This window comes from Solanum stenotomum, chromosome 12 (assembly GCF_019186545.1).
Source record: "Solanum stenotomum isolate F172 chromosome 12, ASM1918654v1, whole genome shotgun sequence".
NCBI lineage: Eukaryota > Viridiplantae > Streptophyta > Magnoliopsida > Solanales > Solanaceae > Solanum > Solanum stenotomum.
The window spans coordinates 32,799,600-32,824,195 of record NC_064293.1 but is presented as its reverse complement, the minus strand read 5'-3'; the positions used below and the strand labels follow the sequence as shown (position 1 = coordinate 32,824,195).

The 24,596-nt window shown below is 33.9% G+C and overlaps 3 protein-coding genes and 1 non-coding gene across 4 annotated transcripts; 2 read left to right on the top strand and 2 right to left on the bottom strand.

Annotated features, from left to right (window-relative positions):
- Positions 1-2,631: 2,631 nt before the first annotated feature.
- LOC125849106 (cold-regulated 413 plasma membrane protein 2-like) lies at positions 2,632-4,523 on the bottom strand. Its single transcript, XM_049529123.1, has 3 exons — positions 4,360-4,523; positions 4,156-4,226; positions 2,632-3,048 (listed from the first exon to the last, which is right to left on the bottom strand). The coding sequence occupies exons 1-3, from the start codon at positions 4,506-4,508 to the stop codon at positions 2,795-2,797; spliced, it is 474 nt and encodes a 157-aa protein (XP_049385080.1). The 5' UTR covers positions 4,509-4,523; the 3' UTR covers positions 2,632-2,794.
- An 8,494-nt stretch (positions 4,524-13,017) lies between these two features.
- Positions 13,018-13,103, top strand: LOC125849586 (small nucleolar RNA SNOR75). Its single transcript, XR_007444665.1, has one exon. It is a non-coding gene; the product is annotated as a small nucleolar RNA SNOR75 (small nucleolar RNA).
- A 4,332-nt stretch (positions 13,104-17,435) lies between these two features.
- On the top strand, positions 17,436-19,764 carry LOC125849289 (oxygen-evolving enhancer protein 1, chloroplastic). Its single transcript, XM_049529349.1, has 2 exons — positions 17,436-17,823; positions 18,847-19,764. Exons 1-2 carry the CDS (start codon positions 17,590-17,592, stop codon positions 19,600-19,602), a joined length of 990 nt encoding a protein of 329 aa, XP_049385306.1. The 5' UTR covers positions 17,436-17,589; the 3' UTR covers positions 19,603-19,764.
- Positions 19,765-20,489: 725 nt separating this feature from the next.
- On the bottom strand, positions 20,490-22,753 carry LOC125849288 (pentatricopeptide repeat-containing protein At1g20230-like). Its single transcript, XM_049529348.1, has one exon. The coding sequence runs from the start codon at positions 22,656-22,658 to the stop codon at positions 20,598-20,600; it is 2,061 nt and encodes a 686-aa protein (XP_049385305.1). The 5' UTR covers positions 22,659-22,753; the 3' UTR covers positions 20,490-20,597.
- Between the last annotated feature and the right edge of the window lie 1,843 nt (positions 22,754-24,596).

The window sequence follows — 24,596 nt, the reverse complement described above, 5'->3', positions numbered from 1 at the left end:
AAAATGTCAATAGGAAAAATGGGTCATTACTCTATCAATATAATCATCAATTTTTTGTACTTACCCCTAAAATCCACATTAATACAAGAAGTAGAATAATGTATATTGTGATAATCCACAACATAATATAATATAAATTAGAAAAGATGATATTCTATGCATTAATGTGAAAATAACATGAGATGAAATTTAATTCATCAATCGAGAAATCAAAATTTTAAATAAAAAACATCAGAATAGAAATAAACACAAGAATAAAGCAATATAATAAGATAACATGATAAAATGACAAAACTCGATTATATAAATATAATATTTTGTTCCAAATAAATTCAAGAATCTATAAAATAGCAAATCAATTGAAAAAATAGTCATCTAAATGATAATGATGAAATTGTGATACAAAATAGCAGAACAATTGAAAAATATAGTAATCTAAAATGATAAAGATGAAAGTATATGATTCAAAATATCATTATTAAAATCTTATATAATATTAATATTGGTAAACAAAAACAAATAAAATGGTACCTGAATACTGCCTAAGTAGTCCCATCAGAAGGGAAGCAATTGGTGAACAAAAAATATTTCTCCATGACATAAATAGTTAGAGATTTATAGTAATTATGAAATGAGATAATGACTTCATCTCCACAATTGATTTTGAGATTAAAAAAAAAACATTTAATGTCATAAAAGAGTATAAATAATAATTAAAAGAGAAGATGAAAAGTTGAAGAATTGGTCACGATCTTAGACGTTGGGGGAGAGGGAGGGTGGATTGTTTTTACCAATAAATTTAATAAATTTATTACAAGTGATTATAGATAAAGAATAAAACATTAATTAAAATATTTAGACAATTAAAAATCCCAAAAGAAAAAAGAAAAAATGAATGAAGGTCATAGAGAGGTGTCACATCACCTTGTCTATGTTCCTCCTTTATATCTATATATCTATATATAATAAGCCACAATGCAACTATCATTGTAACTATCTTGTTAGCTTTCAACCAAAAGCTAACAAGATTTTTAGTTACATATTTATTATTTAGTTAAATAATAAATATATCATTGTATGAGCTATTTATTACTCTTTTTTTTTTTTTTTTTTGAGCTATTTATTACTCATTCATTTTGAATTTGTTAAATTTTGATCTGACACATGGTTTATGAAAGTAAATTAAATTTTGAGAAAAAACATTATGTGATACTTGAAGTTGTCCCAGATTTTCAAAAAGACACCTTAATTTTGCGTGCGTCCTATTACCCCACAAAACGTTCAAAATCACAATAAATACACATTTTTTACACTATTTCCACTTTGGACAAAAATATCCTTCGAATGTGCAATTTCTTAAAAACAAAAAGTCTGACCCATTATTAATGTATTAAAGGATGCTTTGGTAATTTCCTATGATGAATTTGTTTTGTTTGTTTCTTTTAAATTTATTTTATTATACTAAATAATTCTATAAAATATTATGAATCACGATAATTAATTACTTAAATATTTAAAAGATATAAAAATATATAAAAGATCTGATTGACTCTCAAATTTTACCGGTGAAACATAAATTGGGACAAATGAAATAATATATATTATTTGAAAATTTCTTAGAAAGTACTATAAATTACAGTAATTAACAGCTAGAAATATTTCAAACACAAAAAAAATTGATTGAATCTCAAAAAAATTTTAGTACTACATAAATTGAGAAAGAAGAAATGACCTCTATTATTTGAAAATGTCGTAAAAGTATTACAAATCATACAATAAGAATTAACAATTTAAAATTTTAAAAGACTTTAATGCTTTATACTTATTCTATTTCCACTTTGGACAAAAATATCCTCCCAATATGCATATTTTTTAAACAAAAAGTGGAACCTATTATTGATGTATTCAAGGATGCTTTGATAATTTTCCTATGATGAATTCGTTTTATTTGTTGTTTAATTTTTTTAAATAATTGTATAAAATATTATAATTCACAATAACTATTTACTTAAATATTTAAAAGATATAAAAATATGTAAAAGATCTTATTAACTCTTCAAATTTTATCGGTGACACATAAATTGGACAAATAAAATAATATATATTATTTGAAAATTACTTAGAAAGTACAATAATTTACAGTAATTAACAATAAAATATTTTAAATACAAAAAAAATTGATTGAATCTCCAAATTTTATTAGTACCACAAAAATTGAGAAAGAAAAAATAACCTTTATTATTTCAAAATTGTGTAAAAGATATTACAAATCATACAACGATAATTACCAATTTAGAATGTTAAAAGACATAAAAAAAATTTACCATAGTTAACAATAATTAAAAATTTAAACTATTTTAAATTAATATTAAAGTTTGATTAACTCTTTAATTTTATCTTTGTCACATAAATTGAAACAAAAAATGATACATATTGAGCCCGTGCTAGCATGGACTCCGATGTCTTAGTATATATATATATATATAGATTTGAAATTTAGACAAACTCAAGCCAAACACAAAATTTCACACAAGGTAGTGTTTGATTAGCCATATAAAAATAATACTATAATTGTCACCTTTCCAAGTTCATAGTTTGCAAGCGTGAAATGTGTGAAGAAAACTTTACAACTTAAATCCATCAACCATAAGTACTTTATATGTCAAAAGTACATAATCACATAACCAGAAATGTTTAAACAAAACCAAATCCATTTATTCAGAGGTCTGCTTGCAGCATTGAACATTGAAATTCGTGGACGAAACACACATATGATTGTTGCAGCTATAGTTCATCAAACGACTCGAAATAGCAGAGCCCAGATTGGATAGACCAACAGAAGGATTATACCAACTGTGTTAGATATACCATTACTTTGTGTGAAGGAATTTCTGAATCCACCGGAGGCTCTGATGTGCTCTTGGAGGAGATAGCAGCCAATCAAAAGACATATCGCAGTGCCAATCCAACTGTCTCTGAGAGTGTGGGCAAAGATGTTGGGTGCAACCACTAGGAGTAGGATTAATGAACCAGGCATTTCCAACCAGTCTGTATTTCATGGACAACAGCATTATAAAGGAGGGTTAGCATATATAAAAGAACCATAGAGCAAGCATTAGTAGTGTAACTTAAGTAGATATGTTGGTACCATACTTTGAGGTAAATAGTTATACATAGGCAAACTTAGGATTAAAATTTAGTGTTGATTCTCCCACATCGGTTGTGGATGGGTGTTTGGTCTGTCAATGTGTCTATTTTTTAGAAGAAAAGTATATGAGCCAGCTTGCACACACATCAACCATGTGTGTGTCAATGTGTCTATTATATAGAAGAACAGTATACAAGCCAGCTTGCACACATATCAACTAATCCATCGAGTACCTTTTGCCCTTCCTGACCACCGGGCCGTAGTCTTCCTAGTCTTTCCACCATCTATGATTAAGTCTAAGGGTGTAAATAGATTTGTTGGAGCTAATGCTCAATTGAATTTTATTTTTATGGGTGTTATTGTGCTAATGCAAAAAAATATCCAGGGGAAACTACATTAAGTTCATCATGAGAGCTCCAGGGAGTGAAGATATTATCACTATATGCAAATCGTGTTTTACCTTCAGAATAAATATAAAAGAATCTACCGAAGAAAGCAAAATCGAAATATCTAATCCTAGTGACTGTTCTCAGTTGGCAATGCTGCAACATCTTCAAAAACTTCTAGATTATCTCTAGAATTGTTAGTGAAGAACACGTCACATTCTCCATTGATAAACATGCATATAGTTACCGAAAGGCGAATGATGGTAGTATGAACGAACCAGTTGACAATTACTGGTTTTGGTGGCTGGGCTAGTATTTCATCACTATGTGAAGCTCTGAGTTTCAATAAGTATACTCACAGAAACTTTTTGAGTTGAATATCTATGCAGCTTGAAAAATTTAAAGACATCTCTTCCGCGAACCATGACATGTCATGCTAATAATTGGGGAGCATATTACTTGCTGGAAAGTGTTTCCAGTTGTTTTTTTAATATTAAGAAACAGTCAACGGGAAAGGTAACAGAATCTTGGATTACAAGCAAAAGAACTTAATTTCTGAAAAATGAAAATGATAACCAATAGGTTACTTTCATCATATAAATCAAAAGCTAATGTTCATACCTGGAAAATGTCGTGGGAAGAAAAGCCTGAGCACTACTGCAACGAAAGCAATCCATTTCCCAACCTCTCCTCTGGAGATCAAAAACGATAATCGATTAACGAAGAAAAGAACCTCTTTGAATCAGGTAGCAACAAGTGATAAGAGAATATATTGGATGACACGAAGCAAGGAAAACTAAATAGTAGCAAACAAGAGAAGTTTACCTGAAGAAGTGGAATAACACTGCAGGGAAACTGAAGAAAATATATGGGACTAGAAGTCCAGTCAGCATATTTGTTTTCCAGTTTGTCCGGTCCAGTATCAGCAAATAACTGCAGATGATATTTGCTCGAACGGTTATCAAAAAATCCATCAGGAAAAAGGTGTAAACTCTAGATTCTAAACAAACCTGTTTGACTAAAAGCATTTAAAATTACTTGCAACCAGCAAACTGAGCACATTCCACCAAGATGAATTATATTTCACCAGCTCCCTTAACAACTTCAGAATATGCTTATTCAATTGTTTCATCTAAAAGCTTAAAACAATATTCCTGTCATGTCATGTTCTCTAGAGGTTTTACACCATATCATGTATGAGGGTGGGTTAGCTTTTTACACTGAATTTCCTGATGTCTTCCTCTGGGCATACTTAAATTAATTGGAATGATATTGCAATGTTATGGCATGTTAAACTGCTTCAACAAAACAAATGACTCCATATGCATGTAAAGGTGAATTCAAGATTTGCAGTTGCAATTTGGAGTTCCCCTGCACCCACTAAGATGTCAAGAGAAAGTCTTGGACTTCTCTATTGCATTTGGAAGGAGACCGAAGATAAGATTTTCTGATGCAGTGCGGTTATATTTTTATTTTGTTTGATAACCGAGAAATCCGTCTGTGACCCGCCCTTTGGACCAATCACAGCCTTCTAAACTCGGTGGATAATGGGCCCGCCCCTCTACCATTCTCCACTTAAATACCGGGCTTCGCTTTGCATGGTGTGGGGCTTAAACCTGCGACCTAAGCCACAAATCCTCCACCTTTTGCCACTTGAGCTAGGCCTTGGGGGCTGCAGTGCGGTTATATTTAGGATGAAAAGTTTGTCAAGAAATATGGGTCAGCGCTTGGGATGTCTCTTCTTATTTTAAATAGATAACAATTCTCTTGGACTTCCTCATGTATAGTCAAAGTAGATTACTTCTCTGGGATCTAAATGAAAGATACAACATAAAGGAAACAAAAATAGGAGGAAAGAAGAAGACTAGCAACCTTACTCTAAGGAAAATCTATAGGTGATGAGTTGGTATTAACTATTAACCTCTTCATAATATGTTAAAAAGGAAAGAAAATTGGTACAGGATTAGTAATGTAAAAGCAAAGCATTGCATTTGAAGGATTATGGATACAACGTCAAGCTTGATACCAAATTAGATCAGCTAAACAGGATGACCCCCAAAAATCAGGAAAAAGACGATATTCCACATTGCTTAAACTCAGTTCAAGATGTAACAAGTTCAAAAGGACCATTGAGTTGAAATATGGATACTAATATTATACAGCAAGTTTCATCCAGCCAGAGCAAAGTACAAATATTTAAACATGTAGGATCCATCCTACAACAATACACATACTGTTTGGCGGAGTGAAAATTTTTATCCACTCCTACTTGTTAATTAACTTTCCACAGCAAATGTGTCAATAAGGCATTCCAACATGTCTTATTATCTAGGATTTAATCTTCCTCTGTGGATTAGCATTGTTGTTGGTTTGCCAATGCAGGACACTAAGGTGTCAGCCAAGAAAATTCAATACATTAATTTTGCGGGAGTAAATTTCATATCCCTGATAATAACAGTGGAATATGCCTAATCTATTTCCAGGTTAGAAGTCTATACTTTCCAATTTGCTACAACTTCATGAGCTTAATATGATGCATTTTTCAACCAAGTCATGCCTTGTGGGTGATTGGTAACTGAATCAGTTGGTGTACCACATTATTGTAGACTTAAATGGCACTTGTTCTTTACTCAGTAGAAATTTTATGCTAGCAGCAGATTTGAATGCATTTCTCTTCCCTTTTCATTAGGTATATTTGATGTGTAATTAGCAGTGAACTAACGGACTCAATTGCTCATGGGGATAACTAAAGATCAACGATTCAAATTTCTTAAGGATAGGACAACCCCAACCTCCAATAGTCCCTAGAATCAGATTTATTGTCATTGCTGAAGCAACTCACCAGCCAAATTCCCACCAATAAGTTTCAGCACTGAAAACTTCTGAGTTCAACAGCAATGTTGGCTAACAGATCAAAAATTTCAAGCTACTGACTAACAAACTGAAAAGGGACATCCAAGATGATTAAATCCGCGCCAATCCCACTCCAAAACAGTGAAATGGGAGGGGTTAAAACATACTGTTATGTGCAGGCATTATCCCATCCAATCGCTAACTTCAGACATTTGGGTATGAAGTTAGGCTTCCCAGTCCCCCAACTTCAAATCTTTTGGGAAACGTTTTCAACTTTAGACGAGCAATTCTCAACTTTGGTCTCGTGAGTCTGAAGTGATTATACTGTTGATAATATATCTATTTTAAAAGGATTAGTTGATGCCAAAGGTTGGCATCACGTGATGGCCTTAGGCCATTCACATGTAGTGACAATGTAATCACATAGCTTCACATATTATCTCATATTAGTATCCCATTTTCTCATTTCAAAACCCTCCTATATCTGCTTTATGAGTTCACAGAGAAAAAGCAAAACGAAGAAATCAACTTAGTAGCTTAAAAGTCATTTTACCATCTTGCTGGTTTGTAGTAAAAGTCATTCTGTNCCAACCAACCATACTAACTCTGACACAGTGGAGGCAAGACTCCTATATTCAGCTTCAGCTGAGCTTTTCGACACTATTGTTTGTTTCTTTGCCTTCCAAGAGACTAATGACTGACCAACTTTCACCATATACCCTGTTACAGACTTCCTAGTTAACATACAAGAAGCCCAATCTGCATCACAGAAGGCAGTCACCAACTCATCTGAGTTACTGGACAATAACAAACCTTGTCCAGGTTGTCTCTTTATATATCTGACTACTCTTAGTGCAGCATCAAGATGTGACTTCTTTGGTTGTTGTAGGAATTGACTAAGAGTTTGTGTACTGAATGTTATATCAGGTCTTGTCATATTCAAATATAACAACTTGCCTATTAATCTTTGATACATTATTTGATCTACCAAGGGATCCTCTGTCTCTGCCTGACCCTTCTTTACATGTTCATCATATAATTTTGATGTTAGTTTAACATTGATGTCAATAGGGGTTCCTGCAGGTTTGGCTGCTGATAAGCCAACCTCAGATATAAGCTCAAGAGCATACTTTCTCTGATGGATTAATATGCCATCTGTTGATCTAGTGAATTCTATTCCTAGGAAATACTTTAACTTACCTAGATCCTTCATCTTGAAAGCTAGTTGCAGTGCCCTCTTAGTGTCTTCTATCAGCTTTAGACTACTGCCAGTTATCAACATATCATCCACATACACAAGTACTATAATGATTCCCTCTTCTGCTTTGTTAATGAACAAGGAATGATCATGTTGGCTTTGTTGAAACTTCAGTTTAAGCAGTGCTTCAGTCAGTTTATGATTCCACTGTCTAGGGGCCTGTTTGAGACCATAAAGGGATTTGGTCAACCTACATACCTTCTCCCCTTGACTGACAAAGCCCTTTGGCAACTGCATATAGATCTCATCATCTAAGTCACCATGCAGGAAGGCATTAAACACATCCATTTGATGAATGTGCCAATGCCTTGATGTTGCAAGGGACACAATGGTTCTGACTGTGACCATCTTTACCACTGGAAAAAAAGTTTCCTTGTAATCGATCCCTTCCTGTTGGCTATACCCCTTAGCCACCAGCCTGGCTTTAAATCTTTCAACCTCACCAGTAGACTTATACTTGACTTTGTAAATCCATCTACAACCTATAGGTCTCTTACCAGGTGGTAAATCAGTTATCATCCAAGTATGATTACTTTCAAGGGCCTGAATTTCAGACTGCATAGCATCCACCCACCTTTGATCTTTCACAGCTTCAGAGTAGGTGTCAGGTTCCTTGATAATAGAGGTAGCAGCAATGTAAGACTGGTAGGAAGATGAGAGATGATCATAGCTAATATTGTTGCAAATGGAGTGGGGAACAGCCTTATTGAGAAGGCAAGAAACAAAGTCCTTCATCCAAACTGGAGGCTGTTTATGTCTAGAGGATCTTCTAGATTCAGAAACCAACCTAGAACCATTAGGAATAAAAGCTGATACTACTCCATCAGGAGCCACCTCAGGACCAGATAGTGCATTACTGCTAGGCAACTCAAACTCATCATGTTGAACTGGAGAAGAGCATTCAGTGGTAGGACACTGAATGTATTCTAGACTAGGAGTGATTGTAGAATTATAGGGAGAGTCTGGGAATAACTTCTCCTAAGCAGAAGTAGGCACCTGAGCAAAAGGAAACTGATCCTTTCTAAAAACCACATCTCGACTTACAAAAAATGATCTTTTATCTAGATCTAGGAGAATGTATCCTTTTTGAATTTCAGAATATCCCATATGAACTGCAGACCTGACCCTCGGCATTAATTTGTCATGTTCAGTCAAATGTTTGGCAAAGCACAAGCATCCTATAGTCTTGAGGTGATGCAATACTGGTTTCCGACCATACAGTCTCTCATAAGGTGTCTCATACTTAAGAACGCTACTAGGCAACCTATTAATGAGATAAGTGGCAGCTAACACACACTGACCCCAATATCTCAATGGTATGTTTGCCTGAAATCTGAGTGCTCTTGTAACCTCAAGTAAATGCCTATGTTTCCGTTCAGCAACACCATGTTGCTGAGGGGTATGAGGACAAGATCTTTGATGCAGAATGCCCATTTCTTTGAACATACGGACACACACTGAGTTTACAAACTCAATACCATTGTCAGACCGCAATATTTTGACTGGTTTCCCAAACTGAGTTTTAACAAACAAGAGGAATTCTTTAATAGAAACACACACAACTGACTTATGTTTGAGCAAAAATAACCATGTCATCCTAGAGAAGTCATCAACAATTGTAAGAAAATACTTGCTACCATCAACTGTAGGTGTAGCATAGGGTCCCCAAACATCAACATGTATCAAATCAAAACAAGTTGTAGTTTTTATACTACTCATAGGAAAAACTAATCTGGTTTGTTTAGCATAAGGACATACAGAACACTTAGTCACTTTACACAAAGTTTGTTGACTCATGGCAAACATCCTTGCAAGAACTGCAGAAGACACATGTCCCAGTCTTTGATGCCATAACTCCATGTCTACTGCCTTTGTATTGTTGACAGTAAATGCAACCTCTGTACCAGTATTGGAATCACTCTTATTGGTGAAATGCTTCATTAGTAGATACAAACCACCTTCTTCCTTACCAACTTCCTTCACCTTCCCACTGCAGAGCTCCTGGAAAACACAGAAGTTAGGAAATAATGTGACAGAACATCCTAACTCCTTTGTGAGTTGACTGACTGATAACAGATTGTACTTGAAGTCAGGAACATGCAATGCATTAGTGACCAGACTTCTGGCTGATAAAGCACGTGAACCAACATGAGATACTTGTGTGGTAGTACCATTTGGTAGATACACAGGTTTAACTTTTGCAAGCTTTGACACTGAACCTTCCACCATCATGTCCAAGCTAGAGACCATATGATTTGTTGCACCTGTATCAACAATCCATACTTGACTGTGATCAATAACAGAAGAAGTTTTACCTGAAGTACTAGCAGTGTTGCAAGCAAAAATAGTAGAAACATCTGATTTCTGTTGAACCATCTTCAAAATATGATCATATTGGTCTTTTGTAAATGTGCATCCATGTAGCATTTGTTGAACCTCTCTCTCAGCCTGACTTATTCTGTTTGGAGTAACAATAGATGACACTTCAGGAGCAAGACCAGGCATAAGGTGTTGTTGGTTAAGTGAGTTTTCCCAGCCAGGTGGAGGAATATTTGTATTGAGACCATATGTGAAGTTGGCATGGGCTGATGGATAATGACTGGAAGGACTGCTGGCCTGTGGACTAGACCCCCCTGGTACCTTCCTTTTGGATTTAAAATCAGGAGGATAACCCACTATTTTATAACAAAACTCTTTGCTATGACCCTTACACTTGCAAAAATCACAGATTAGTAGAGAATTCCTTTTGAACTTCTGATTCACACCAGAGCTACTACCAACACCTGAATTACTACCAGCTTTTGAGTACATAGCAACAGATGAATCCAAACTAATAGATGCCATTCCCAAACTAGTAGTACAGGTTACCACAGCCTTTTGACATTCATCACCAACTATCATAGAATACACATGATTAATTGTTGGTAATGGATCTAGCATAAGAATTTGACTCCTGGCTTGTTGATAGGATTCATTCAGCCCCATTAAAAATTGATATACCTTCTGTCTGTTCATGTGAGTCACAAATCCTTTTGAAATCTCACAATTGCAACAAGGAGCTGGCACTAATATCTCAAACTCATCCCACAGAGTTTTAAGCCTTATGTAATATTCAGAAACAGATGTAGTACCCTGCTGTATAGATGATATGTCTTTGTGCAAACTATAGGTTCTAGAGCCATCTACTCGATCAAACCTTTCTTTTAGGTCAGTCCAAACATCAAACGCACTAGAGGCAAATGCAAGACCACTCAACAGACCTTTGGACACAGAGTTCAACAACCAGGACAACACAATTGCGTTCACCCTTTCCCAATGTCCCCACAATTCTACAGCATACATTTCCTTTCTAACAGTTCCATCAATTAGCCCAAGCTTATTTCTTCCTAACAATGCTAAACGAATAGATCTACTCCATAGCATATAATTTTCAATGCCAAGCAATTGAAACGAAATCAAGCTAATACCACTAACATCAATAGGATTAAGAAACAGAGGATGATTATAATCAATACCTTGTCCTTGCACTGAACTGTTAGTTTGAGAAACAAAAGCTGCAGATCCATTTTGAGGTAGATCAGTCGAATTGCTTTCAGGTGCCATTTATGACTAAATTGAGCTTCAAATCGCGGAAACAAATAGCTAAACAATACAGATTCCAGCCTTATCTCAAGCTATGATCTGTAACCACTTTTAACCCACTTCTATGAATCGATGAATCAGATAACTGATTCTTTGATCCTTTGAACAATATCGACTTCAATTCCTAATCAGACTGAAGTACAGGATTTGATACCATGATCGTAAACTAAAGAAGCTCAATCATGAATGGAAGATTTAGAGAAGAGAATGAGAAAGAGAAAGAAGAAAAGAGAAGAAGATTTCATATATCAGCTTGAATCAAAAATACAATGAAGAGTAGCTATTTATAGATCTATCCTTGTAACTACTTTGAATAACAATACATTGAGTTAGTTATAACTAACTCTTCTTGATAGACTATATTGCCCTTTCTGTTACTAACAAACTATTAACACTAATGTCACCTACTTTACATCACAACAATTGTATTCAATGATATATATAAATACGATATATATATGCAAATATACAAATACAATCATTGATACATATGCATATCAGTTACATATATACAATTATCTGACAGATATACAAATGCACTTCGTCTCTCTCCACTCTCTGTCCTCTCTCGCTCATCTCTTTCCACTCTCTACCCTCTCTCCTCCCTCTTCCAATCTCACTCTCCAGAGATACAAATACAATCATTGATACATATGTATATCAGTTACATATATACAATTATTTCACAAATATACAAATNGTTAATTTGACTTAAAATCTGCTATGAAATTATTAAGGGGAAATTATGTGAATAAACAAATATATACTAGTTAATTAGCTAACATATCTATAGTTTCCATTAATTACCACTCGTAACTTAACTTTAGCTATAATTATGTGCGACTCTCTCGTCTCTTCCTCTCTCTCGCTTTCATCCTCTCTTATACATATACAAGTATAATATGCATATACATATATAAATACAAATTGATATGATTGTATACATTTATTTATTGATACAAATTTTATTTTGTTAATATTATTGTATTCAATGATATATATATATATGCAGATATACAAATACAATCATTGATACATATGTATATCAGTTACATATATACAATTATCTGACAGATATACAAATACACTTCATCTCTCTCCACTCTCTGTCCTCTCTCGCTCGTTTCTTTCCACTCTCTACCCTCTCTCCTCCCTCTTCCAATCTCACTCTCCAGATATACAAATACAATCATTGATACATATGTATACCAGTTACATATATACAATTATCTCACAAATATACAAATACAATTCACCTCTCTCCATTCTCTACCCTCTCTTGCTCGCCTCTCTGAATCTCACTCGCTTCTCTCCTCCCTCTAACACGTAGTTACGAATCGTAATCAATAAACTATAGATATAAAACTTAATTAAGTTTATTTTAATGACTATTTGTGAAATTTCCTCAATTATTAATGAGCTCCCATTATTAATTAGGGTAGAAATATCTACGTAATTTCTCCATAATTGAATGAGAAAGGCCCAGACAATAACAACTACTAAATCTGGGCCCATATGAATTTTTGCAGCCCTTCTAAACCCTAACGCTAGACCCTGAAGTCACCCACCCCCTATAAAAACAACTGGTTCCTGATCAATCCCTTCATCTCTCATTTTGCTATGGCTGTTCTTGAGTCTGGGTCGATTTTCTACTAGTATTAAGTTTTCCTTCAAATTTCACTTGTCTTTTATTACTTTGATTTCGTCTTTTTGCTCTTGTTTTGGGATTTCCTCAGTGATGAATAACACAGATGACGAGTCTGATATCCATTCTTTTAAAAGTATGAAGACGAAACGAGGCATTTGTCTGAGAGGAACTCCAATCTAAATCACCTCTCTTTTTTTTTCGATCGAATTTTCCTTTGAAAACGAATCTGAATGGTTCATAATTTTCCTCATGTTTCCCATCTTCAAATTTACTTTTTCTTTTCAAGTTTAATCTGCTCTGCAGCATGGCGGATGTGTGATCTTTGATAGATCCAAATATTTGTTTTTAAAACATTTAAATGCTGTGATTTTGAACGTTTTTATTAGAAAAAAAATCCAATTGTTGAGATCCAAAAGAATCTGTTTTGGTATTTCTATTGGATGCTTAAACAAAAAATTCCAACAACGTTTTCATCTCTCAAATTATGTTTGAACCATTTGAATTTATTAATTTTGAAGTCGTTATTATTAAAAATTAGTTTGGTAAAATATATTTCAGGGCAATTTGTTTTAAATTAATAGAAATTTGTTTTAATTAATATGAAACAGAGGAACTGTGAATGTTAAGGTTCGCAGTTGAACTTTTAGGGGTTGTTTGGTGTGATAGATAAAGAGAGTTAATCTCGAGATAATTTTTGAGCACTTTTTAATTCTTTGTTTAGTTGCATAATATGAGATAACTTATTTCAGGATTAATAATTAGTCTTGGGATAAGTTATTCATATCTTTGAGTGAAATAGTAATAATGGAATAACTTATCCTGATATAAGATAGATAAAATGACAAAGTGTCCCTTTAACTCTTTTTATACCTCATTTTTTATATCCATATAAAATCATATATTATTTTAAATATCATGTATAATAATAGTTATGACCTTCACTACTCCTTATTTCATATTTTTTAAAAAAAGTACACTATATAAATATAATTTTATTTATAAATTTATTTGACTAATTCTTATGTTTATTTATATTTTAATTTAATTTTCTTACTATCGAATTACATTTTTTAATTGTATGTTCTTTTAGCCACTTGAAAATTTATATCTTATATATCAATTAAAATGGGAGATAAAACGAAATGTTACGGTACTGAATACAAGCTTCCTTTCTTTGAAATTAGTTTAAATTGATATTCTTTTTAGCTAGATCTCTTGTGTATTTTTTATTTTTTTTTAATCTTATTTTCATCTCATGTACACTAATTTCGATAAGAATTCTATTGTTAGTTCACATAAATTTTGAAGGAAATAGTAATATGAAAGATGATTTAAAAATGAAGATAACTTTAGTATTTTACAATTTAAGAATGATACGTGTTTAAATGAAGTAACATAAATAATAAATCATTTTGTACTTTTAACAAATTTAGATGAAAATTTTATTCTTAAATATATTTGGTATAATTATAGAAATGCACACACAAAAATATTTAAGCTAAATAAGACAAGAGTTTTATTTTTAAGAATAAATAACTATTGCTTGAAAAGAAAATATATATATAAAAAAACTAAATAGATTGAAGGGTATTTTTGTAAACAAACAACTTATTCTTAGAATTTATGTACCAAACGGTCAATAAGAAACAATTCCAGCACAATTTATTTCATCCTAACTTATCGTATTATAATTAATTCTATCATAACTTGTATTCAAACCAAACGACCCTTAATATCATATCATAGCTGATTAATTACTGCACACCAATGAGACTACTTGGATTCGAGTCATCAATTTTTTTTAAAATCCTTGCTTCTTGCTGTACCGAACACAGGAAACAAAAAAGTAGGCTTTAGTTGCTGATATGCTAGAACCCTTTTATTTGTTTCAAGTAACTTAATTTTAATTTTTCTTCAAAGAAGCAAATAGACATTGACATGTACAATTTCAAGTAACTTAATTTTAATTTTTCTTAAAAGTAGCAAATAGACATTCACATGTACTTTGGGCTCGGAGATGGGGCTTTTTAACAAAATTGATTGACAATTGGTGAAGAAAGGCAAGAGCAAAAAGCACTCCCCTCTACTTTTGGCTGGCTGCCTCATTATTAAAAACCTTATATAAGAGACAAGATAGGAAAATAAATTGAAGGATAAGAAACTATATAGGATATAAGTGAAGTATAAGAGACAAGATAGGAAAATAAATCGAAGGATAAGAAATTATATACGAAATACTACGATTTAGTATCTTACAATAAGTAAGATAACACTAGACTACCTACTAACTTTTTACCCTAAGGTTATATCTTTGGTAAGTTGTAGTTGTATCATATCTTATTTAATCACATTTCTCAATATTTTTTCAAACTATCTCTACCTCTCTTAAAACCATCATATAGTCAACCCCCTATCACACACTTCTGCTTTGCGGCATTCATGCATTTCTTTTTCACATGCCCAAATCACTTTTTGAGCACTTCTATTTTATCTCAAATATCTTTATTTCAATCCCTATTTACCCAGATTCGCAAAACACCCCTACTCTGGTAACAAAAGAAATAAAATGAACAGAACGTTAGAACTAAAAAAGAGGGCAATTTTAGCTAAATGTTAAAAGACAATTGGAATCCAATATGTGCAAATTGCTGGGAGGGAAATTTAAACTATTCAATTAAATCAGTACTACTTTTAATTAATAACAATAACATATTTAGTGAGATTTCATGAGATTCAAAAAGGATGTAGAGTGTATGCAGATTTTATTTCATACTTTATGTGAGGTAGAAAAACTATTTTCAATAGCCCATCTCAAGAAAATATTTTCAAAACAGATTTGACAAACACAAAAATAAAACATGAAATTACGGTAGAAAACAGAAGTATTTTGATTAGAGCTGTCAATATGGGCTGACCCACCTCATTCGGCTAATCCATACAAGCTTTGAAATTTGACGGGTCAGGCTAGGCTACCCCATTTTTTGTGTGAGCCAAAAAATGGTCGGCCCAGCCCACAAATACGTGAGCTATGGGCTTTGTCGGACCAACCCTCTTTTCTTAAAAAGATATTTTTATAATTTTTTAAATTAAATTATAATTTAAAAATATTATCATAAATATCGACAAGACAATATTACATGTTGTTAGTGTTACTACTTGTTAATCAAATGCACAAATAAAATTATCTTTATAATATTTATTAAGTTTGTTTCAAGTGAAGGCATAAATAAGTAAATAGAAATATTAACCTAATTGTTTTCCAATGATCATAATACAACACAAAAACTATGACAATATTCCATAGAGTATGACCTATGTAGTGATTCCCTAGAAATTTTAGGGATTTTTGTTATATGTAGTACATATTTTATAAACATAATTTGTATTTAAATTGTAATATTTCAAACTTTAAACAAACTTTGAGTTTACACTCTTGTTATTTTTATTTGGACCAAGGGCCGGCCCTATCCATATTTCTCAAGCCCCACAAATTGGCAGGCTTATTCAGGCAGGGCTAAAAAAACCTTTTCTTAACTGGGCTCCAAAAATCGCATCTCAGCCTTATAAAAATCATGGATTAGGTCAGGCCGGCCCAACGGGCCTAGCCCATATTGACGGCTCTAATTTTGATAATAGAAATAGTAAGGCATAATACGTAAACATGACGCCCTACATGGAAATTGTGTCCACGTGGCGTCCTACATATATTATGTCATGTAGGACACATGTGTTTACTTATTCAATTTTATACAAGTTTAAATGCCTACTTATGATACTCAAAGTTGGAGGGCATAGTTAGCCGCTGAAATCAAGTTAAGGGTCATGTTTATGTATTATGCCAAATAGTAAATATAACTCAAGCAATAGAAACAATAATAGTAATACAATTAGGGAATAAGATAATAATAAAATAATAATAATGATACTGATAGAGGTACTCTTAGCTAGAACTATGTTCTCCCACAAAAAAGAGAAAAATCACTTGACTACCTACTCAATCTCTATCATAATCCTCATATATTATGCTGCCTCATGATTACGTTAAAAAGAAGGATCGAGGTTTAATAAGCAAAAGAAGAGCAAATTTAATCCATTTTTTTAGCAAGTCATAGAACACTTTTTTACCCTTTTTTAGCAATATATATTAAGTTGTCTCATGATTACGTTAAAAAAAAAAGATCGAGATTTAATAAGTGAAAGAAGAACAAACTTAATCCATTTTTGATAAGTCATAGAACATTTTTGACCCTTTTTCGTGATCTATATTATCTCAACAAATAATTAACCATGATCAACTTATATGATTTGGTGCAAATATGTGAGAGTAAATATTTCACAGGATTTTAGGTTCAAATAATGCAAAACGAAGTAGTCCACAAATTCCCTAGCAAAATTACAAAATGAATATCTTTATCCTAAACACTAACTTTGCCACGTTGCAAGCCACCAAATAAGAGGCATTAGCTTAGGCAACCAATGAAAAAATAGGCCTTATCCTATCTCTTATCTTACTCACAGCAAAGCCACCAAAATAATTTGTCTACTCTCTCCATAGTCCATACAAACCATTTCTTACTGCCACTCATCCATTTTCTAACAAAGCAGAAACAGAGAGGAACACAAGACATTTGATCAAGAAAAAAGGGGTAAAATTATGGCTGCCTCTCTACAAGCAGCTGCTACTCTTATGCAACCAACAAAGGTTGGTGCTAGAAACAACCTGCAGTTGAGGTCTGTTCAAAGTGTGAGCAAAGCATTTGGTGTTGAACAAGGTTCATCCAGGCTTACTTGCTCTTTGCAAACTGAAATCAAGGAATTGGCTCAGAAATGTACTGATGCTGCCAAGATTGCTGGTTTTGCTCTTGCCACCTCTGCCCTCGTCGTCTCGGTAAGTTGCTTTTCTAATTCAATTCTTGCCTGCTTCATGTCTATATTTCCCATGTATCCAGTGTTGTTGCCTGCATAATACAGAGTCATATCTTATTCAACTAGGATCTTTCTAAACTAGTCCATCATATTATGTATACGATTCAACATGCCAGCTATTAAACAACTGACTATTAGGAATACAAGACAACCAATGAAAAATGTCGTGAGATCCCCCGCTCTGCAGGGGTGTATCTGCTGACTAGTTTAGATCACGAGGAGGCACAAAAGCAAGAAAGCCACTTTTAAACTATGAATGGATCAGTACTGTGAATAGGATATAATGAAAGAGGAGTTTCATTCATTATATGAATTGCCATATCCCTCTTATCGTGTATGAAGTTTATGGTTTCCTTTGGTGTATATCCAATCACCTAAATTTAAGATAATAAGAAACACTGTAACTGGACTAGAGATGAATGCTAACTTACCAGTATGACATACCGATAATTCTAAAAGCAGGTTAAACGTTCTTCAAGCTAGTAGGCCTCATATTCACTGTCATTTACCTTCTTTGAAATAACCATAACTAGTTAACTACCAAATATCTATATCAGGAGTAGAGGGCTTTTGATGTCTTTGAGAGTATGTAGAAATACTTTAGAAGGCTTCTTTACCATTGCCACCCATTTTATATCCTCACATTGCCACCTCCAAAACTAAGATCAGACTATCCAATCTCTTGTCAAAATTTCCTAGCTCATTTCTGGATGTTCATGCTGTCATCTGTATTTCAGGACAAGCATCAATAGTTCTATAAAGATCAACTAGTTTACAGATTCTGTCATACATACTCATATATATAAAATCTAATTTTCACTTATATTTTTATTTGGTATGATGATGACATGAATTGAGCTTATATGGAGAAACATAGTCAATGAGAATTCATATAGCCGACCCCAACTTTTGGACTGAAGTGTAGTAGTTATTGTTCTTGTTTCTCATGCAAAAATTTCTAAAGTTTGTACACTTGGCTACACAGGGAGCAAATGCGGAAGGAGTTCCAAAACGTTTAACCTATGACGAAATCCAAAGCAAGACATACATGGAAGTAAAGGGAACTGGAACTGCTAACCAGTGCCCTACCATTGAAGGAGGTGTTGGCAGCTTTGCCTTCAAACCAGGCAAATACACAGCCAAGAAATTCTGCCTAGAGCCCACATCATTCACAGTCAAGGCAGAGGGTGTCAGCAAGAACTCAGCCCCAGACTTCCAAAAAACCAAGCTCATGACACGTTTAACCTACACTCTTGATGAGATTGAGGGACCATTCGAAGTGTCTCCTGATGGCACTGTTAAGTTTGAGGAGAAGGATGGAATTGATTATGCTGCTGTTACAGTTCAGCTTCCTGGTGGTGAGCGTGTGCCCTTCCTCTTTACTATCAAACAGCTTGTGGCAAGCGGCAAACCAGAAAGCTTTAGTGGTGAGTTCCTTGTGCCATCGTACAGAGGTTCATCCTTCCTTGACCCAAAGGGACGGGGTGGATCTACTGGCTATGACAACGCTGTTGCATTGCCTGCTGGAGGGAGAGGAGACGAGGAGGAGCTTCAGAAGGAGAACGTAAAGAACACTGCATCTTTAACAGGAAAGATCACCTTGAGTGTTACCCAGAGCAAACCAGAGACTGGTGAGGTCATTGGAGTATTTGAGAGCATCCAGCCATCTGATACTGATCTGGGGGCAAAGGTTCCCAAGGATGTCAAAATCCAGGGTATCTGGTATGCCCAACTTGAATGATGGAGAGTTCTAGAATGTGTGTATCATTTCTTGGTCTAAATTTTGTTGTAAGTTACAAGGTTAAACATTCTGTGACTCAATTTGGACGAGCATTGAAACAACTATCTTGCTGTATATTATCAAGCTCGAGTAATATTTCATACTGATAGCCAGTTACAAACACTTCTAATGCTTGTATACGCCCAGGATAGAGTACAAAGTATTGTCATCATAGAAAGGAGCAAATTAATGACAATCCATACCCCTTAGACTCCACAATCATCAAAATTAGTGAATATGTTTAGCAAAGGTAAGCTCAATTAAGTATTTTTATGTTGTTAAGATTTTTCAAACCACAGAAAGGCTGATCCTTACCAGTATATATCTGATAAGTAACAAACAACTTAGTGTCCATAAATAGATCATGCAACGGTAAAGCAGATGAAATTCACAACTACAGTAGAAATGGACAGACAGATGGAGAGAAATCACTTGATCAAGAGAAATGAACAAAGGAGCCAATATAAATGCTTACTCTTCCTTGGGTTCACTTAACCCGGTCAAGGTCCAATGAAGTAACAATCATCTTACTGTTTTCAATATTGACTTCCAAACATATAGAATTCGTATTCTAGTCCCAGGTATCAAACTGGCAGTAGAACCTTTCTTCTCTAGCTTAGGAGTTTGCCACTCTTAAAGGACAACCTTCAGATATATAATGAGGTGCCTAAAGGTGGCTAGAAGAGAATTGTTACATTTTTGCATACAGGGATAGGACGTAGAACCTTTGTGTTGAGTATATCTCATGGAGCTTGTGCCAGCAAAAAATTCAAAATCGTTAGTTGCACCCGCAAGCATGGTCACAGCGGATGACATCTGCAGACTTCTAGTTTCCTTGGAGAAAAACAAAAAGAACCTTCTTCATAGTATTATCAGTTTAGGTACACCAAATATCCCTTAAAGAACGAATTACATTTGCAGCTTATCAAGTTTAATACATGATGGCATTTGTTATTTCACCAAAAATCTCTACAGGAGCATAACCCATCTTTAAAATGGTGAAATCTTAGAGAATCTCTCACAATGATCTGCACCCCGACAATCTTAGCCAAATACTTAATGGCATTATGGCAATCTCCACATATTCTCAAGTTTTTGAATACCGTAATGGATGATGCACCATCCAAATTAAGAATCCCAAAGGCAACAGCAAGCCTCTCGCTGTGACTGCACAAACTGTTTTCCTTCTCCTCTGCATCAAGATCTTGGCCAACAAGGTCTGTACAGGGTAAATACCCAGCTAACCTCATCTTTTCACCTACTTCAGTCAAAAAGCTGTAAATGACTGTAGTCTGAGCATTATTCTTGTCACCGACAACAAAAGTATGCACTTTGTCTTTCACTTGAATCCAACTACAACCAGGAACTTTCATAATTCCTCTTTCTCTCATCAATTTCCTAATTTCTGAGGCCTCCTCTCGTAATTTGGCAGCTTCATAGATATTGGACAATAAAACATAGTTTCCAGCGTTTTCTGGTTCAATCTCCAACAGTTGTTTTCCAGCAACTCGTGCCATTTCCACGTTCTTATATACTCTACATGCACCAAGCAATGCTCCCCAAGCACCAGCACTTGGTTTCATGGGCATGTTTTGGATGAAATTATATGCCTGTTCTAGGCGACCAGCACGGCTTAGAGCATCAACCATGCATGAATAATGTTCTGAATCAGGTTCAACTCCATGTTCCTTTCTCATTGTGTAAAAGATCACAAGGCCCTTGTCTACCAGCTGTGAATGGCTGCAACCCGATAAGACACCAGTAAAGGTAACAGAGTTGGGTTTCACCCCTGAACTTACCATTTCACGGAAAAGCAACAAGGCTTCCTCTCCCTTCCCATGCATTGAATTTCCAATAATCATTGTGTTCCAAGCAATAGTATCTTTTTTTGGCATCATATAGAAGACTCTGTTGGATAGTTCTAGGTCACCACATTTAGCATACATGAATACCAAAGCAGTGAAGACTGTCTCATCTTCTAAAAATAAATCTCGAAGGAGAAAACCATGAATCTCCTTCCCTCTTCTTATGCTTCCTAGATCTATACAATTATGTAATACACTGGTGATCGTGATTTTATTTGGTTTTACGCCTGACTGCTGCATTTCATGAAGTATTTGAAGCGCCTTATCTGTTCTTCCACTTTGCATACACCCTCCAATAACAGAATTCCAGGAATCGTGATTCAGTTTGGTTCTTCCTTTTCGCAACTGATCAAAGATGCGAAGTGCTTTGTCACATTCCCCATTTGAGAAATATGCTGACATAATGACATTGCATAAAACATAGTCAAACTGACGCATACTATTAAATACCGTCTCTGCTTGTTTGATACTCGAACAACTAGCATACATGTCCACAAGAGCACTGCTAACATACACATTATCATGTATTCCATTTCTCACAATATACCCGTGAATCTCTCTACCCAAATTCAAACTTTTCAAATCTGAGCAGGCAGGAAGTACAGTAGACAATGTAATAGGATTAGGCCTCATCCCATTTAACCCCATTTCACGGAACATTATTAACGCCTCACTTGGAAGTTTACAATTAACATAGCAAGAACTCATCGACGTCCAAGAGATAACATCTTTAGCACTTAAATTATCAAAAACCTCTCTTGCACCTAGAGCATATTTACACTTTCCATACATATCAATTAGTGCATTTCCAAGGAGCAAATCAGTGCGATAACCATATCTAATTACATCTTCGTGAACACCTTTTGCCTTTATCAAGTTGCCCAAAGCAGCACAACCCTTGGTTACTGATAATAGTGCCAACTGATCAGGATGAACTTTCTTTTCTCGCAATTCGTCATAGACTTCCAATGCTTCTTTTGGAAATCCACTCCTCGTGTATGCGGTGATCAAGAGCGTCCAGGATCGAATATCTGGGTGGGGAATTTCATCAAACAGTTGACGGGCACGTCGTATATCTCCAGAAGGTCCAAGTGCACGCATAAACTGTGAGTTTGGATGTAGACCGAATCTTGACGGTAGCTTCGGCAGCATGTGCTTGTTCCTTGCTACACTCGCAAAAGTGGATGCAGTAGTTTGTCCAAATATAAGAAAAAAGTACACACTTTCGTCACAGAACTTGGATGTAGCATTGCTTGCTCTCACTAATTTAAAATGTTTTCATCTTTAATTGCTTTTAGGAAAATTGTGCATACAAACTATTAATTTAAAATAAATATTATTGCTACAGTTTTATTTAATTTTAATTCGTAGCAATTTTTTTGCCATTCGCTCTCCTCTGAATCTCGCTCGCCACTCTCAATTCTCCCCCTTGTCTCTCTCAATTTATACAAACACAAATATAAATTGTGTTTGTGTTTATATAAAGCGAAAGAGACTATATACAAATACAAATACAAATACATCTATCTCCGTTTTATACACTTATAATTATACAAATACAATTTTTTCATTGCCCATTTCTCTCGCTTTATACAAACACAAATTATACAAGTACAATGTATAATTTGTGTTTGTATAAAGCGAGAGAGATTTGATATACAAATGCAAATGTTTGAACTCGATTCAATTGTATATTAATTCAATTCAATTCAATTCAATTGTATATGAATTCAAATTTTATGCAGATATACAAACATAATCATTGATACATATACATAATAGTTACATACATACAATTATCTAACCGATATACATATACAATTCACTTCTCTTCACTCTCCTGCTCGCATCTCTCCTCTCTCTCCCAATCTTGCTTGCCACTCTAGCCTAACACATATAATATATACATATACAAACTCAATTTTCATACAAATCGCCGCAATTTTATACAAATCCACATATAATATATACATATACAAACTCAATTTTCATACAAATCGCCGCAATTTTTATACAAACCCGCAATTTTATACAAATCAGATGCTCCATAGCAAACATAATTTGGCTATGGAGCGCAAAAATAGCAAAACCATACCTATAGAACGCTGATATGATTTTTATGTTTGTTATTCAAAATTTACTCTCTTTTTAATAGAATAAAAAATATACCTCTACTTGTGTTATTATTATTTTTTGAGAAAATTTTAGAAATAGCAAACATAATAGAATAATAACTCTATAACTATAGTTTCGATAATCACTCTCCATAGATATAGTTCCGTTTTGTATATATACAAATAGGGTAAGTATATACAAATCTGTCTTTACTCACTTAGGAATTTTTCATAACTCAATTTGCATATTTTGCTTGCCAATATACAAATAGGGTAATTTATTATGATTTTTTTTATAAATCGTAGACAAATAGCTAAGGTAAGCATATACAAAAATTTAGTTTTATATAATCAGTAACCGAATTATACAAGTCAGGTGAATATCAAGAATTCAGGAAACTATAGCCGCGAATTATAATTTATATTTTTCTATAGCTATAGTACCTAATATAAATTAAATATTTATTATTCCACATAATTTCCTTTTTTTCTTTTTAGTGCAGACCCAATGAATGACACTTACCCTAATTAAGAGTAAAGTAATGCTGTTGCACCACAATACAATATTGATACCTCTACTTTTGCTTACTCCCTCGGTCACTAATTACCTATCCACTTTTGAATTATCACACTTATTAAAAAAATAATAATTGATATAGTGAGTTTACCATTTTACCCCTATTCATCATTATGAAGTGGATGAATTAAAAACTTAAGATTTTCAAAAAGTTATACATTTTTTCAATGTAATTAATTGGAGGTATAATAAGTAAAAAGAATTTGTTCTTTCTTGATTTATCAAAATGGACAAGTAATTAGGAAAAACTAAAAACTAAAAATGGATAAGTAATTAAAGATAAGGGAGTATTAATTAAATTTATCCTTTTTTATATTATGGGTACCCTATCTTTACTAAAATTAACAAAATTGCCTGTGATTTGAACGAGTTCTCCCAAATTGACTTTAGCCCAATTTC